The 16,866-nt window shown below is 47.6% G+C and overlaps 1 protein-coding gene across 1 annotated transcript in view; it reads right to left on the bottom strand.

Annotated features, from left to right (window-relative positions):
* The window catches only part of PRKDC (protein kinase, DNA-activated, catalytic subunit), a 3,362,625-nt gene that overhangs the window by 3,212,650 nt on the left and 133,109 nt on the right, over nt 1–16,866 (bottom strand). The window contains exon 6 of the mRNA XM_069621025.1: nt 8,812–8,924. Within this exon, the coding sequence (XP_069477126.1) occupies nt 8,812–8,924 (113 nt within the window). The remainder of the gene's footprint in view (nt 1–8,811; nt 8,925–16,866) is intronic.

Consider the following 16,866-nt stretch of genomic DNA (forward strand, 5'->3'; position numbering starts at 1 on the left):
GCATTAGAGTGTTCCAGATGACTCTTGCTTTGATGGACGTTAGGCTCATTTTATATTGCATGCAAGCTGTGGGAAAGCCTTGCAGGAGTTGTACAATTCTTTTCCAAAATAGATGTTCAGAAATCTCATTGCCAGGTTTTTTTCTTGGAAGTGCTACTGGCAACGTTCCACACGGTACCCTTCGACCTCAAGATGGCCGACAGTGTTGCCAGGACAACCAACACAAACTTGAAATTACCCGGGAGCTACACCGCCGCGGGCCCAAGTACTGATTGGAGGCCCCAGCCTGCCTGCTCCTCCCCTCCTACCTTAAAGGAAGAGGGAGGAGCCCGGCAGGCGAAGCAGTCTGGTGAAGGCCGTTGGAAAAGGCCTCAGCCGCTCTCTGCTGCTCGGAGTCGCCGCCCGCCACCAGCCAAGCCATCAGTCCTGCCAATCAAGGTAAGCGGCCCCCTGCTAACGGGAGCGCTTTATCCTCTCCCACCTGCCCTCTTGAGTTCGCCATGGCAGTCTCTTCCTTGCCAGCCTTCCTATCCATTAGGGCCAAACGCCTCAGAGCGCGTACCCTCACAGCCCCACTTACCCTTAGAGCGCCTTCCACGTTCAGCTGCATATGGTCACCCATAACACTGCGCACAATCAAGCTTTGCTGCACAGGGTGTCACGGCTCTTTCCTGCAGCGTCTCTCCAAAGACCTTTTATTCGCTCCACAAGACCACTGCACATAAAAGCATCACGCCCTCGCCTTTCAGCACTTGTGACTTTTCACCCTGCTCTGCCTGCGACCCAAGTGCTCCTGAGATTACAGCGTGGGCTTCAGATGTTGTATGGTCAGATTCTACAGTAAAACATGGGGTAACCTTCCCCATGCCCATTACCAACACATCCCAGGTTGTTGGAGTACATGTCCCTAGGTTACCGCCAGTTGTTGACTCCACTGCGCCCATTACTACTAATGTTGATACTGCTACATTGTTTACCCATATGCTACCACCAGTTGCCTCCACCACTGTGCCTGTAATGTTGGACCGTGAAATTGATACACTTATTGCCCCCTAGGTTACTGCCAGTTGTTGCCACCACTTTGCCCAGTATGCTGCACCAATGCAAGCTCCTGCAAACTAAAAAGGATGAGAAGGCACTTCTAGGCACAAGACAGTTATTCTATACTAACGGGAACAAACCAGGGAGGATGTTGTCCAGAGCCCTATGGGAACCGCAAGTCTCTAAGAAGATACGAGAGATGGAGGACGGGGTGGGGAGGAAGGTTACTCAAAGAGAGGCAATACAAAACTATTTGCCACATATTACACAATGCTCTAGGCATCGGACACCCCAATAGTGAATCGCAACAAAATTACTTAAGACTCCCTCTGCCTTCTGCAAATCTCAGCCGAGGACAAACTTCTGTTGGAAGCCGACCTCTCCCTACAGTAGGTGCTCAATGCGATAAAGGGTCTACTATTCAACAAAGCCTCAGGCCCAGACAGCTTTCCTGCCATATTTTATTAAACCTTTAAAACGACTCTAGCCACCATTATGCTACGTCTCCAATTCCTTCTGAGCACGTGAACGTATTTCTCCCTCTACGGAGGAGCCCAAAATCATACTGATTCCCAAACTGTGTAAAGACCCTTCCAAATGTGGGTCATAAAAACCAATTTTGTTTATTAACATAGACGCAAAAATGTACACTAAAATATTGGCAAACAGGTCGGAGGGTCTACTACCGGGACTAATAGGGGAGGAGAAGTGAGGTTATGTGAGTGGGAGACAAACCAATTCGACAACACCCGTAGGGTTTTCCACATCATTGAGAAAGCATGCAAAACGGATACCCCCAGCTATTTTACTATCACTCGATGCCGAAAAGGCATTCAATAGGGTTAAATGGTCTTTTCTTTTCCCAGCAATGGAGAGGATCGGATTCAGGTCAAGCTTCCTAAAAATGGCAAAGGTTAATTACGTAGCACCCTAGACCTGGCTGGCAATCAACGACTCCTTCTCTGAGAGGATAAACCTTTGCATAGGCACAAAACAGGGATGCCCCTTGTCCCCTATGCTCTTTGCAATCTTTTGGGAACCCCTGGTAATCTGCCACAGGGGAGCGGGGGGAATTAAGGGTATACGCTTTCATGGCGTTTGTAGATGTGATGTTGCTGGTCCTTGAAGATCTTTCCTCTTCCATGAAGGCCGTCCAACATAAGCTCAAAAGGTTTCAAGGAGGTAGCCGGCCTCAAGATCAACGTGGATAAACATGACATTTTGAATTGGACTCTCTCAGGTGATGCCCTTCAGGAGGCGAAGGCAAGCTCTCCCCTTAAAGGGTCCAAGGAAGGGATTAGGTATCTGGGAATCACTTTAACCAAGACCCTGGAGGCTCTCGACACTGCCCAAAATCCCCCTTTGCTTAAGGGAATAAAAAAAAGACCTCTCCAGATGGCGACCTTTAAACATTTCATGGCTGGGTCACATAGCAACGGTTAACATGTCAATACTCCCCAAACTTCTATATCATTTTCAATCCCTCCCATTCTCTCTTCCCGCTGCACTCTTTAAAGAACTATTAAAACAACAAGTGATTTTGTCTGGAGGGGTAAGAAACCGAGAGTGTCCCGTACAGTGCTAATGCTACGCAAGCGTAATGGGGGAGCTAGCTTTCCCTAATTTTAAGGCATACTATGAGGTGGCCCAAATTCAAATCAAAGAATGGCTTTCGCCAGGCCCTACTAAACTTTGGGCCAGAAAGGACAGCGTAGGGGTGGGGTACCCGCTGGATGAGGTTTAATGACTCCCCAATGAGGGTAGACCACAAAACATGAATCTCAGTCAGATCACAAGACTGGTGGGTAGCGTCTTGTTCGTCAATCCGCAATTAACTCCGGGGTTGGAGGGTCAAGCTTTTATCAACTGAGAAAGGGGCATATGCAGAAGGATTTGGGATCTCTTCAATGGGCAATATTGGAGCTCCATTGTGGATTGCAAATATGCCTATCAGTTAGCAGAAAAGGAGTGACACAGATACAACCAACACAGACATTGGGCCTCCAACCCGCAGCTTAATGAGGCTGCGACAAGGGGTTTCATCACATTGGAGGCGCATATCCTAACTCACTCAGGCTTCAAACACTGAATCTCATGTGTATACAACATAATACTGGAAGCCTCACAGTAGAATCGCTTGCAGTACGTTCATAAATAGGAATACATTTTTGGAAGGGAATGGCTAGGGAACAATGGGGGGAGCTGTGGCGAAGCATTCCCAAAACTAAGCCACCTAAGCCTTTCAAATCAGAGAAATCTGGTATACAATGATGCTGCAATAGCACTACACACTATCCAGGCTACACGCCATGAATCCCAAAGTACTTTCAGACTGCTGGAGATTGTTCGGCATAGGGGAATTGGTTGCATATCTGGTGGAGCTGCACGAAATTACAAGTATTCTGGGACGCAGTAGGGAACACACTGCCAAAGGTGTTGGGGTTCCCAGTACCAAGCACAATCACTTTTTATCCATGATCAATATGGTTCCCAGATCAACTACAGCTCTTGGAGGTGGATAGGAAATCAGTGGGGATTCCGCTAGCTGCTGAGTCGCTCCTTAGTGCCAAAAATTGAAAGTGCAATATTGTACTGACGTACCATGAGCGGGTGTGGAAAATATGCTATTTCGTAGGTCTAGAGTGGATGTGATTCATTGCGGCATGATCTAGCACCCTTTAGACAAACATGTGCTAAAATCTTGACCTTTCTGGACAATTATGTTCAACAGTGGTGTCCGGAGATTTCGCCTCTTGCACTTGAATTAATGTGGATGTCTACTCTATCAATGCCAAGGGAAAATAATATGGAATCCTTGGGGAGGTCGGGAGGGTCTTATGAGGGTAGTAATGGGAGGGCAACATGTTATTTCAAACACTGTTCTACGTGTGGTATCGTTGGATGGAACATCGCCTGTTTCGGTTGAAAACCAATTAAAATAACATTGTAAAAGATTTGGAATTTACAGCACACTCTGAAAACATGGGTAAAAAGCCACACAGCTTAAAATCGTTTTTGTAGGGTAAGACATGCAAAACTCAATTTAATGCCAAGTTACCCAGAGTGCACAGGAGCATTTACCAAAGCATGTTGGCATTAAATGGACCAATATTTTTATGCCGATTGTGCCCATAGATGTCAATGCTGACTGCACAGATATATGCCAATATTCCCACATAAGAATATACTCCTGTTTTCTTTGCTCATAACAGTAAATGGAGACAAACCTGCCCATGCTGGCTACATTCAAGTAGCCCCACATAAGAATATACTCAAGTTTGGCTTTGCCCTTCATACCTGTAGAAAAATTCCAAACCATAGTAAGCACGTGTTTTTACGTGGCCATACTTCAACCAGTCTCTGCATATTGAAAACAAATCCCAACTGGCAGCAGCAATTTAGGCCAGAATGGCCACATAAGAACACTCATGGTGGCTTTGCCTTAAAGCCAGTATAAGATGCCATGACACAGTAAGACATCAAGTTCTTGCTGGCTGCACAAAAGTCTGCTCCCCAATATGTATTAACATTGATTATGTTGTCTTTGCCCTTAATGCCAGCTAAAAATGCCACACCATAGTAAGAAAACCTGTCCAGACAGGTTTCAAAAATGTCAGTCAGTATGCCCACTCATGTTGAGTTTTTCTTCAATACTGGGAAAAAAATGTTAATCACAATAAGAAAACCGGTCTTTGCTGGCAGCACAAACATAATGGTGCCATATATAAGAACACTCATGATGGCTTTGCCATGAACACTTTTGTGGCTTGCTATGTGCACCAATCTCCTTTGGGCTCCAGCCTTCACAAACACACAAACACACCCACCCACCCATACACCTTCTCTCAATTATGCACATGCCCACACAGAACATTCACCCGCCTTACGATTTACATGCACACTCACCCATACACACCATTCACACTGCAATCTAATACGCTCACTTAGACGCCCACCCCTCGCATAAATACACATCTGTTAGTCGCACATGCATACAAAAATGCTTGCCCCCTCATGCCCCTTACCAATGTCCCTCAATCTTCAGACGCAATGAGGATTTTCAGTCCAGCTCTCTTACTCCTCGCACACAAGGACCAGGAAGCAGAAATAGCTTCCTGGTTCCTGATGTGCACGGTGGAGCCGAAGCACTTCAATCTCACCTCCCACTGAGACCCAAACGTCTGGGGAAGAGCAGGAGAGCCCTGTAATCACATTTAGGCCTGCAGTTCCCCTGCCTGCATCATTAATGGCATATGCAAGGCTGGGGAAACAAAACATCCCAGCCTTGCATGGCCTATTGGGAATGTGCGCTGGGGAACGGCAGTCTAAAAAGGGAAATCAAGTTTCTCTTTACATTTTTAGTGGCTCCTCTTCAGTGCTTGTGGTTCGGCAGCCATCACCCATTATAGACAAGGCACCTATTGTTAAGATGGATTTCTAAACTCTGACATGGTGGGCAGAAGTTTAGGAAGCCACCCTCGGTTTAGTGAAAAAGGGGAACTTTCTGGACAAGCCAGACCAATGTAGGTAGCTTTGCAGGCGATCAAGACTAAGTCTCAGGAGAGGTGAGAGTGATCGGAAGCCCACAATAAGCGTGCACACACAGCAACGAACCACAAATGACTCTTAGACAAGTGTATATGAAAAATATCATACATTGGTCATCGGCCGGACCAATAGACCCAAGTAACTTTATCACTGCGAAAACAGTCATCGCACAAAATATATAACTTTTCCTAATGCACTACAGTGGTAAAATCTAGCCACAGCCTGTAAAGAGAGGGTTCAGTTAACACAGTTATAGCATTAGGCAATTCTTCAGAGTTTGTTCCCCAACTATCGAGTTCAACCCTAAGAAGAGTGGAGCCTTGTGCTCAACAGTACAGTTGTGCGTAAAAACGCACGATCGCGCAGGTGAAACAAAAAGCGGGTCTTCTTGGGAGGGCTGTAGCAAGTCAGGAAGGGGCGTCTGGCGAAGAGGAATTGGTTCTCACTATTCGAGTAGGCCCTGCCCTTGGCGACAAAGCAGTGTCCAAATGGCGAGAATAGCTAGGCAGCGCAGGCTAACACAGCCCAGTTTGAATACCTTTTAAGGGATACTCGTGCGTAAATGTTATCGGTTGTGCCAAGGGGTCACTGGTAAGTGATGCAAGTACTCACCGACCCTCTGCACAGTCCAGACCAAACTTTGCCAGTTTAGTCTAGGTTGCTAGTAGGTTCGAGGCCTGAAGTTTTGCGGCGCTCCAGCTCCAAGCGGCTGCAGGGGAGAACGGTCGTTCGTGACGGGACAGTTGCCTTTTCTCAGCTTCCGAAAGAGGTATGAAGAAAGTTCCAGTGCAGCAGGCTTCATGGCAAAGGAGATCAGAACAGCAAGGGATCTACAGCAACTGTCGCCACAAGGTAGTGACGCAGGAATCACAGATGCAGGCAGCGTTACACACTCTCCTAATTCATGACCCAGAGGAGCTAGGTCTATTTGGCTTGAGAATGTCCAGGACCACAAGCAAGAGATGTCCGAAGTCTCATGTTTGCTCTCGAGACCGCAGCGGTTCTTCGGGTCACCCTGAGGTAGAGCTGGACAGTTCACTGGATGGCCCAGGAACACATCCAAAGGGGCTTGTTCGGTGGGTAAGCAGGGTGCGTTGACAGTAGTTGTTTCCACTACTCCAAAGGGGCGAAGCGCCTTGGCAGGCCTTCTTCATCGAAGAAGAAAGCAGGGGTCTGACAGGACAGCAGAGGGCAAAGGGTGCAAAAACCTTCCAAAGCGCCTCTGGCGGTTTCACAAGTCTGTTTCTTCTTGCAAGAGGCTTGGCTCCTTCTGTAGTTCGGGGAGAACTCAGGGGATCGACCTGGAATGATGCAGAGCCCCTTCTCTTATCCACGATTAGCTGTGCGCCAAAATCGAGGACTTCCAATCGAAGATCTGCTCTCTTGCAGGCATCCCAATCGTGGACCAATCACGGCCCACAGTGGTCTCAGTCATTCAGGCACTCCAGACATCCTGGCACCAGCAGTATGGATTGGGACCAGACAGCCCCAAGCTGCTTCCTGGGCGCACACACGTGATAGGCAGAAGCCTGCGAAAGAGCTCGGTTTTCGCGGGAGGCCCGGTTATTTGACATAAGTGAAGGAAAGGGACCAAAATGGCGATGGGACAGAACAAAAGACTTTGTGGCTCGGCCATTTTTTAGACCTGGCCACAGTCTTGCACCAAATGCGGTAAACAAGATATGATTCAGTAAATAGAAGTAAAACGTAACTGCTGCCACCAGTGTGTCCCAGGCACACTTGTACAATCATCAAAAAAAATCCTTCGGGGGTGTCTAGGGCCATAAATAAAGGGACTCCAGAGCAAGGTACTGAAAGGTACATTGTGCACTGTTAACAAGTTATCAAGGAATGGCAACATAGTCAAAAACTAAGGGAAACAGTTTCCCAGTACTGACAGTCTGAAGGACGTGCCAGATTCCCCTTAACAAGTGAGCAAAAGACTAGGGTAGTACAGCTGAAGGCTTGGCTCCACTGGAAAAAGTCAGGATAGGAAAGGCAAACAAAAGCAAAAGGTTTAGGGAGTACATAAATGGAGGGAAAATTGCACATAAATTAAATCTTTCATAACACCTATGGTCTATTGATTCCCTTGCGTCAGACACATACATTTGGGAACTTATATTTTGCCTCGTGCTGGTAAATTAGGGCAGCTAATTTCCCATTTCAGTGATTCAGGAAATGGCTGATCTTTCCCCTAACATCAAGTTTCAGAGGTTACCTTCTGCATACTGGAGAATGTTACTGGCATACTCTGAGGGACTTATCAAGAACAACATATGCCAACTCTCCATAACAAGCCAATCGGATCCCACTCTTTGCTCCCTCTGGAATGCACAATGGAATGGATAGCAGCCATTCAGCTCAGTTCCTAGCAGCTCATCCCCGCACATGAAAACATGGGAAGTTTATCCAACTGAGTACAGTGCCTCTCGCCCTCTGGTCTCCAACCTCTCCACTGATGGTATATTGCCTTCTCACAAATGCACTCTTCCAGAGGGAATCCTCTTGCTGTTTCATCCAACCACCCAATGGTAGCTTGATCCTTTTGTCCTACAACCTTCTCTCTCCTACATCCAAACTCCTTTCTCCTGCTCCAGCTGCCACCAAACACCCAAATTCTTGCTACATCTCTCGCTGCCCTCTTGTTGCAGTCTGCTTCAAACACCCACACCATCATCTAAGGGTGAGGGCCTGCACCTGTGCGGCAGTTTCTGAGCTCATTATTAATGATGTGTGTCAATTCCTGGATCAGTATTGGGTGTCTTGAATCAGGGAGCGTTTCCTACACTGGATATGTGGACTGACTTTAAAAGCCCAGTCTGCCATCTTGAGTGTGTCAGACAAGTGTTCGTCTGAGCAGACGCGAAGTGCTCCGATCCCGGAATCGACTCATGTCACTCCCAGTACGCACAGCAAGTGTCATTAGGGGAATGGTCTAAATTGAGAGATCATGTCTGCCTGATGTTGAGCCCCACGTCTGCCATTGAAATTGCCTCTCTTTCTCTGGTACTAAAAAAGTAAAACCATGCACATCATACTAATGGCATTAGATTCATTAGACTTTGCTGCCCCTCAAGAAGACCAAAAGAAGTTGCAATGAATAGAAAGATCAGCATTTGCAAAGAATAGCATTCAAACAGCACATATTAAAGCTTTAGCTTGACTTTCAACTGCAGGCTCACTGAATAATTATATTATGGGGAGAGAAAATTGCCTTACCTGCGTTTTAAGCTCCCCCAAGTAAGCTCGGAAAAGGCTGTCAGAGTTGTGAACCAAATCACCTGGCTGAACTTCTCCCAAAACTCCTAGAAGCTCATATATCTTTTCCAGGACTAAAACAAAATGACAAATTAACATTTTGGTTAGTCATTCATGGCCAGAAAACTAAGCTTACAATGCCAGGACTTCATTAGCTGCACAAGTAGTATGCCAACTGCACCTTAGACACACTCCTTTGTTCAGACCAACCTCCTTCCAATAGATGTATTTTTGCTAATGCTGAATTATCACCTGACAATCATTACCTACCTATTCACTTACCTTCCCGGTCGTAGACTTTCCTTTATTGCCTTTCAATACTGATGTGCCTCTTGGTGCAAAGTTCAAAGGTAAAAGTACACGCCTCCAAGGTGGGGGCAAGTGTGCACTTCACAAGATCGAATTCAGTCAGAGTCGATACAGCCCTCCGTAGCTTTGAGGCCCATAACCAATTTAATGGTACCCGATTTTGATAGTAAAAATTATTCACAGTATTTAGAAATACGAGAAACCTTGCAAGACACTTTGTATTAAAACTTTTATTTAAAAAACCTTATGTTTAAATGATGCCCTTATTTCCTTCAAAGGACATTAAACTCGGCTTAATGCAGTAATTGATCTTAAAAATCCATCTATTTTGATTCCCATGATCCTATTAATTTCAGTCCCCTTTTCCTGTGTTTAATTATCATGCTCGTATCCGCTTCACTGATGTGGGATGACCTCCGATGCCCAAAAAACAAATTAGCTGCCCAAAAAAATAAAAAAATAAAAATAAACACACCTTATTGCAGTGGTATAAATGTCAAATTGCAAGCTACTAGCCAGACATAAAGTGTTACTCACTGCTTCACTTCTGTAAATGCACACAACCCCCACTTTTTAACTTGCCAAGAATCAAATATCACTCACCATTGTCAAGTTGCGATTTTTGTGACCAGCCTTATAGCCCATATATGTTTGCGTCACAATGACGACATAAGTAGGTTTTCTAATCATTGCTCATTTTGCCTCATTTCCCCTATTCCTTCAAAATTCCTTTCCCTGCGATTGTCTCTGGGGTTCATTTGGACATTCCTTCTTGAGCATTAGGGCTACTGCCGATCCTCTTCAATGCACCTGCTCTTCTCCTGGCCCACTTACTGACTTGTTCTCTCCCAGATCTTACACAAAATATTTAAGTGCAGAACTTCAATGGTAAATATTAAGAGAGATTTTCACTTTTGGGAATTCTGTAGGGCCTTTGTAAAGGTTCTCTTGACTTTTTCCCTCCCCTGTCACACCCCCTTCCCGGTACCATCACTCCACCAATTTTTATTTTTGAATCACTGACCTTTACTGAAGTCCCACTGGAACTGCAACCCTTTTTCACTCAGAGTATATGGTACTGGTGGACCACAAGGATCCAAGTCCTTGGGGTGCTTAAGCACCCAATGTGCACCCTAGTGTGATTTTATCACTGTACACTGCTTTACGGGGGTAGGCTAGTGGCAGCTGCTATTATTAGTATGGTATTATTTAAGCGCAGACCTAGCTTCGGGAAGCAATGGAGCACTTGACAATCGTAGTGGGAAGAGCACAAGGAGGGAGGCAGAGAAAAGGGGAGCAGGGAGCTAACAGGGGAGGGCGGTCAATTGGCAGAAAGGGATCTACAAGCAACCAGGGGAGCAAACCGTGAGGAACAGAGCACCAAGAACCAAGTAGAGTGGGGAGTGAAGGGTGTGTGGACCTAGGTGTTTGGGAGGAGCCATTACTTGAAGATGAGGGTCTTGGGCTCTTTCCTGAACTGTAGAAGGGATGTGGTGAGTCTGATGTTGACTGCAAAGTGAATCCAGAGTCCTGGGGAGTAGACCGAGAAAGCAGGTTTTTTTGTTCTTTTCTTCCTAGAATGGCAGAGTTCAAGTCTGCACATGTCCTTACATCTGGTGGATCGCAGGCCTCCAGAGATGCAGAGTTTTTCAGTGAGGTAGCTTGCTGACTTCAGCCTTATAGATGGTGCAACATAATTTGAAGATGATGCAGGCTTGCAGCCGGAGTCAGTGCAGTTCAATGAAGGTTTGATGAGGGTCAGGGTGATGTGGCCCAATTCTGAGTTGTGCTGCTACATGCAGGACACCTCTCAGGTGGCAGGGTAATCACTGGAAGGCCTTCTAAAAGGGCACTACCACCATCCAGGTGAGAGGGGATGATGGTTTGGACAGCGGATCTGAAGTGGTTTTCTGGATTGAAGGAGAGAAAGTTGGTACCAAGCCGTTTGCGTCTTCCTCGTTATGTGCTGTTTGTAGGGGAGAGGTTGTCTATGTTGAACCCAAGGGATTTAGCGCAGGTGGTCCGCTGGGGTGTGAATCACTTGAGGTTAATAACAGAGAGAGGTCAGGGTGTTTGATGTTGCTGGTCAGCAGTGGAAATTCAGTCTTGGAGGGGTTGAGCATCAGGTGAACACCGGACATCCACAACTGGATCAATGTGAGAGGCAGGCATTGAGCCTGTAGATGTTTTCAATGGAGATTATCCTGAGGCAGATCTTCGGGTCATCTGTGCATTGATAGATGCGGATGTTGTGTGAAGCGAGGAGGGTTCCATGTAAAGATTGAAGATCGACGGGGGTACAGGATGGATACTTGTGGGACACCACAGGTGATTGATGGAGTTGGTGATCTGGAGGAATCTATTTGTACAAACTGCTGTTTCAAATCCTACCTTGCTAATCACCAACAGATCCCCATGCGACAATGTAGATTGTCGGTGAGTGTGTGGTGGTCTACTGTGTCAAACGCTGCCAAGAGGTCAAGGAAAACGTGGAAACAAGGATGGCCAGCATCATCAAGAATTTTAAAGGCATCCATCACCTTGATAATAGTGGTTTCTGTGCTGCATCTGGGTCCGACGTCAGATTAGTAGGCCTGAAGGAGGTTATTGGCTTCCATGCGTTGGAGGGGTTTGTGGCTAATGCTTTCTCAAGGACCTTATCTAGGAAGGGAAGATTGGTGATGGGGGAAGTTGCTGAGGTCGTCAGTGTCCAGTGTCGATTTCTTGAGAAGCCAGAGGATTTGTCCGGTCTGGCGGGTCGAGGGGGAAGGTGCCTTGAGTTAGGGAGCTATCGATTATCAGGTAAGGGAGGGTCTTGACTATAGAGGCAGGGACGATGTCGCCCACATATGAGTGGCCTTGAGCAATGCTAGGGTGGCAGTGAGGTCTTTCTTAGTACCTTGAAAGTTGTCCAGGTAGTTGTGGTTTTGCAAGATGTGTAGTGTGCAGTCAGTTGTGGCGTTGGCAGATCATGCTGATTTTGTCCATGTAGAAAGTTGATGGCTGTGGATTTTTTGATAGAGTGCCGTATGGGTGGGTTGGGCAGAAGGTTAATGCAGTACTTGATGGCTTTGAAGAGGGCTCTGCTTTCGTTGGTGGCCTTGGCTACATGTTTTGGTAATCGGTGGCCTTGGCAGTGGTGATCAATCGTCTGCATCTAGCACAGAGTTCCTTGAGCAGGGCGAGGTTGGATGTCCAGCAGGAGTTTTGACTATTCTTTTCTTGTTTTCCGATGGGTCGTTTGTCGAAGTTCAGTGCTTGAGTGCACCATTGCAGTGTCCGGTCAAATGTTCGAATGCAAAGGGTCGAATGACCTTTTGATCGAAAATAAAATGACCGAAAAAAAAGGATTGAAATTTTTTGTATTTATTTATATATTTTTTTTGTTTAGCATATATAAAAAACTTTTTTATAAAAAGAAAACGGCGAGTTGGTGGGGGAACCCCCCCCATAAAAAAAAAATACTTTTTTCGGTCATTTTACTGTCGAAAAAAAGGAATTCGAGCCTTTTGTTTTCGAACTTTTAACCTAGAACCCACCATTGCGTGGAAGGTAGGCTTGAGGCTGCGTTCTTTCACTGGGGCATGGATGTTGTTTGAGGGTGGTGTTGCGTTCTTGGAGAAGTGAGTTTTGACTTCACCAGCTGTGCAATCAGTTTTACTGCAGTGGTATACCAATGTACCTTTTTGGTAGACATTGGGGTACCAACTTAACTTACTTTTTTATAAGTCCTGTTGTAGACCATTTTGTTTTAGGGGGTATCTTTGTTCAGGGCAACCATGAGTTAGGCCCAAATTGGCTGTTGTGGACATGTGGGCTCTTCGTGAGCCCAGTGTGGCAACATCCATATTAGTTTCTACTGGTTTAGACCATTATCTGTTCCTGGGCTGTCAATATCACATCCTATGCAGTGGTCTGACAGAAAAAAAAAAGACTCAAGGGTCAACCAGATGGTCTGGCCTCCTGAACCATTGTCATTAATCCGCAATTGTGATTGACGGAATGGCTTAGGCCAGCCCCAGTGAGGGATGGTATTTAATGAAAAAGCCTATACCTAAGGCTCAGCTCCGTACTTTAATTCGATAGAAACGGATAGCCAGGGGGGTGCTGTTGCACAGCTGTAAAATGGCTGCAGCCCAAGAGCTCTGACAAAGGCTCTCATATTATGCATCCCACAAACCTGCACCTTTTTAAAACTTGCTGTGGGTCAATTGGAAGATTTTGGCAACGGCCTGTGGCGGATTGACTGTTTGGGATGGTGACCCAGCCGAGTGGCATTGCTCAGCCAGGTGAGGCTGCTGGGCTGGGCAATCTGCAGCTGGCAGTGCTCCACACCGCCGAGACATCCACGCTGGGGACACACCGACTGAGACCTGACATGCATGTCCTGTGGCATTTCGACTGGCGGCTAGCCATGCCCAGTTTGAATGGTTCGGCAGGAGCAGTAGCGGCTTGATCGAGAAGGTCCCTCTGCGGGAGCCGGGCTGCAGTCTGCAGGGGAGGGCGACAGCCCAGTCATATAGCCTGCCACGGTGAGCAGCTGAAACACTATCTGGCTGGAAGTGGATCACCCCCAGGGGACCAGGAGAATCGTGAGTGACGCAGCGAAGAACCGGCTCACATACCTCCCCCTGAGAGCCACTGTGAGGCCTCTCATCTCCCATCCGCTGGGCCTCCGCCCCCGGATGCACCATTACCTGATTGCCTGCCGCGTGGTGGTGGACGAAAGCTGGGCTTCAGATTGCAGACCTTTGCCCTCCGCTGTGCTACCTTTTTTCCAATCTTTGGAAGGGCCCCACAGGTGCGACTGGAGGGGGCACCAGGCTGACTGGGACTGTGTTGATGCTTCTGCTGCAGAGGTACGTTATCATCGCTACGAGTCAACCCTACAGGCCGGATGCACTGGTGGTCCTTCATTGCATTAAGGAAGTGCCAAGTGGCCAAGAAGGGGCAGCTTTTAAACCAATGGCAGCTTACTGCAAGCTGCCTTGACCTGGTGTGGGCCATCATCTATGATGTCTATAGTGGCTAGGACTGCCCCCACCCCCTTCCTGGGAAGCAGCCTCATTGCTCACCCTGTGAAGCGTCCCGCAGTGGTAACCTGGTGGCGGCTCCTTGAATAGAAAGACCCCAGCAGAAAACTCATCAGATGAAGCTTTGGCACTCCTGATACATGGGGTGCAACCAGTCATTTGTCCTACCATGGCTCCCTCCTTGTCAGTGTTTGGTGGCTGGCCACGAGCTACACCGTAATCCTGACTGGGCTGCATGGTGCGACCTGGGTGGCCAGAGCTTTGCCTCTTGGTACCTTCACCTCCTTTACTCTGCTTCTGAGCCCATCCCCCTGCAGAGGCGACTGGGTGATCTTTGTTGGAGGGCATCTGGCCCATGATGGGGGGTGGAGGTCTTGGGTGGAGAGGTGCACCTTCAGTGCTGGCGACTTCCCTGGCCGTGCAGTTGCTCTTGGGCGATCCCTGGCCTGTGGGGTCTACATATTGCATGCAAGGGACAGCTCTTACTAACACCCGGAATTACGTGGTTCCCTTGATGGGAACAGATGAACCTTAGCGAAGCTGGGCACTGGCTGGTGTGAGAACCACCTGACCCTCCTGCTGTGGCACTTCGCAACTGCACCTTCTTGGCGGCCTCCTTGGTGGAGGCCCCCGCCCAGAGGTATGCTGGAGGACGACTGGTTCGGCTTGATAAAGGGAGATAGAAATAGCAACCACAAACGAATACTGCCCCTCTGTCCATCATGGTGACTACCAAAAAACAGGCCAAGATCAACCGATAAGCCAGAGCCGACTAAACCCGACTGCCCACAGCTCCATCTCCAGGACCCTCGCAACTTGATGTTTCTGCCCTCTACCATACATTACTGGCACTCAAGAACAGTACAGACAATCTTGAGGCAAAAATGGATTCCCTCACCTGCAAGGTTGAGGTCTCCGCAATTCAGATCGATAAGTTATGCAGCCGCATGACAGAGGCGGAGCAGAGGATCAGCGACAGGGAGGCTAAGGTGGTGGTTTTACAGTGAGAGGTTGCGCTGCTTCAGCAAACAGCAAAGATAGTTGTTGCATAGAACGATGACCTCAAGGGCAGATCAAGAAGAAATAACACATCCTGGGGGTGCCGGAATCCACCCCCATTGATAATATGGAAACATTTGTTGAGAAATTGTTATTTGAGGTCCTCGAAGGCCCGCCGGTCTTTACTAGGTTTTTGGTGGAACAGGCGCATCATTCCTTGCCTGCCAGAACTCAAGCTGGAACGGCCATCATTGCTAGAATATTCAACTACCGGGACAAGGACTTACTGCTTAAGGCTGCCAGGGATAAGAGTGACTTACGTTGGGGGTTGGCAACAACCTGTCTTTTTCCAGACTTTAGCCCACAAGTGCAGGAGCAGAGGAAACCTTTACAAACAGTGAAGAACAGCCTAAGGAGGCTCAGTACGCGATGCTCTTCCCAGCGAAACTTCGAGTGGTGCATGAGGGCAAGACAACGTTCTTTACGTCTGCTGAAGCCACGGAGCGCTTCCCTTGGAGCTTCCTGACCCTAGCGGCTCTCCCCGCCACTCACCTTGCTGATTGACCTACTGTATCCTACTTTGTATAATAAATGTGGTAGACTATTGTGTTGGAAGCTGTGGCCCTCTGGAGGGGAATCCACTATATGTAGGCCTTATGACCCTGAAATTGGGAAGGCATATATGTTGAGTTGAGCCTTTGTCGCAGGGTGAGTCGAGCAATGAAGCCAGAATGTTTGCGATTCTGTTGGGGGTGAGCGGGTATTGGGGAGATTGAGGGGATTGGGTAGCAGTACTGGTATTTTTAACTTCTCTCCCTTTGGACACTAGACAAGTCCTGCTCCCTCTGCCAAATGAAGACCTCGGCCAAACTATGGGAATGCCAGCAACAGATAAGCTGTCTGGGGAGCATATCACAGTGGTGACATGAAACATACGGGGGTTCACTAATCATAAGAAATGTAGCACGAGTATGAATTATGCAAAAAACCATAGTGTAAATATATAATGTTTGCAGGAGACCCACCTGGCTAGGGATAGTAGACTCCCCAGAGTGGGGGATACACAGGTACTGCTCCTCTTTTACCTCCCATTCAAGAGGGGTAGCCACATATATACACTGATCGCTGGATTTTCCAATTTGTTCATGTAGACGGGACGAGGAGGGCCGATATCTAATCCTGGCTGGGGAATGTAGGGCATTGCAAATTCTCATTCTTAACATATACGCTCTGAATGTCGATAGCCCAGATTTGCGCCAACCACCAACATAAGTTCCCGAATCACAAGGTCATCTGGACGGGCGATTTCAATGTAGCCTTATCCCTAGGCCTAGACAGATCTTCTACAGCCCAGCCTGCCCTTCCCAGAGCCACCACTAGGTGGGCGGCTATAGCGACTGTTTGACGCCTGGCAGTTCATGCATCTGACCACTCAGGAATACTCATATTATTCTGGAGTACATGGCAGCGCCTATACAATTGACTATGTGATGGTCTCCGCAGACATTACCGGGGTGATGGTAGAAGCTAAGAGTTTACCCCAGACGCAGGCCCAGAGACATTTGCGTTTTAGAAAGTGTGCATTGGAGGACACTGTCTTCTGGGATGACAGGACATACAAACATTCTTTCAAGCAAATGCGGGCTCCGTTCCGGATCCCGCAGTAGTATGGGAA

The sequence above is a fragment of the Ambystoma mexicanum genome, chromosome 5q (assembly GCF_040938575.1).
Source record: "Ambystoma mexicanum isolate Mex_15411 chromosome 5q, UKY_AmexF1_1, whole genome shotgun sequence".
Taxonomy (NCBI): Eukaryota; Metazoa; Chordata; class Amphibia; order Caudata; family Ambystomatidae; genus Ambystoma; species Ambystoma mexicanum.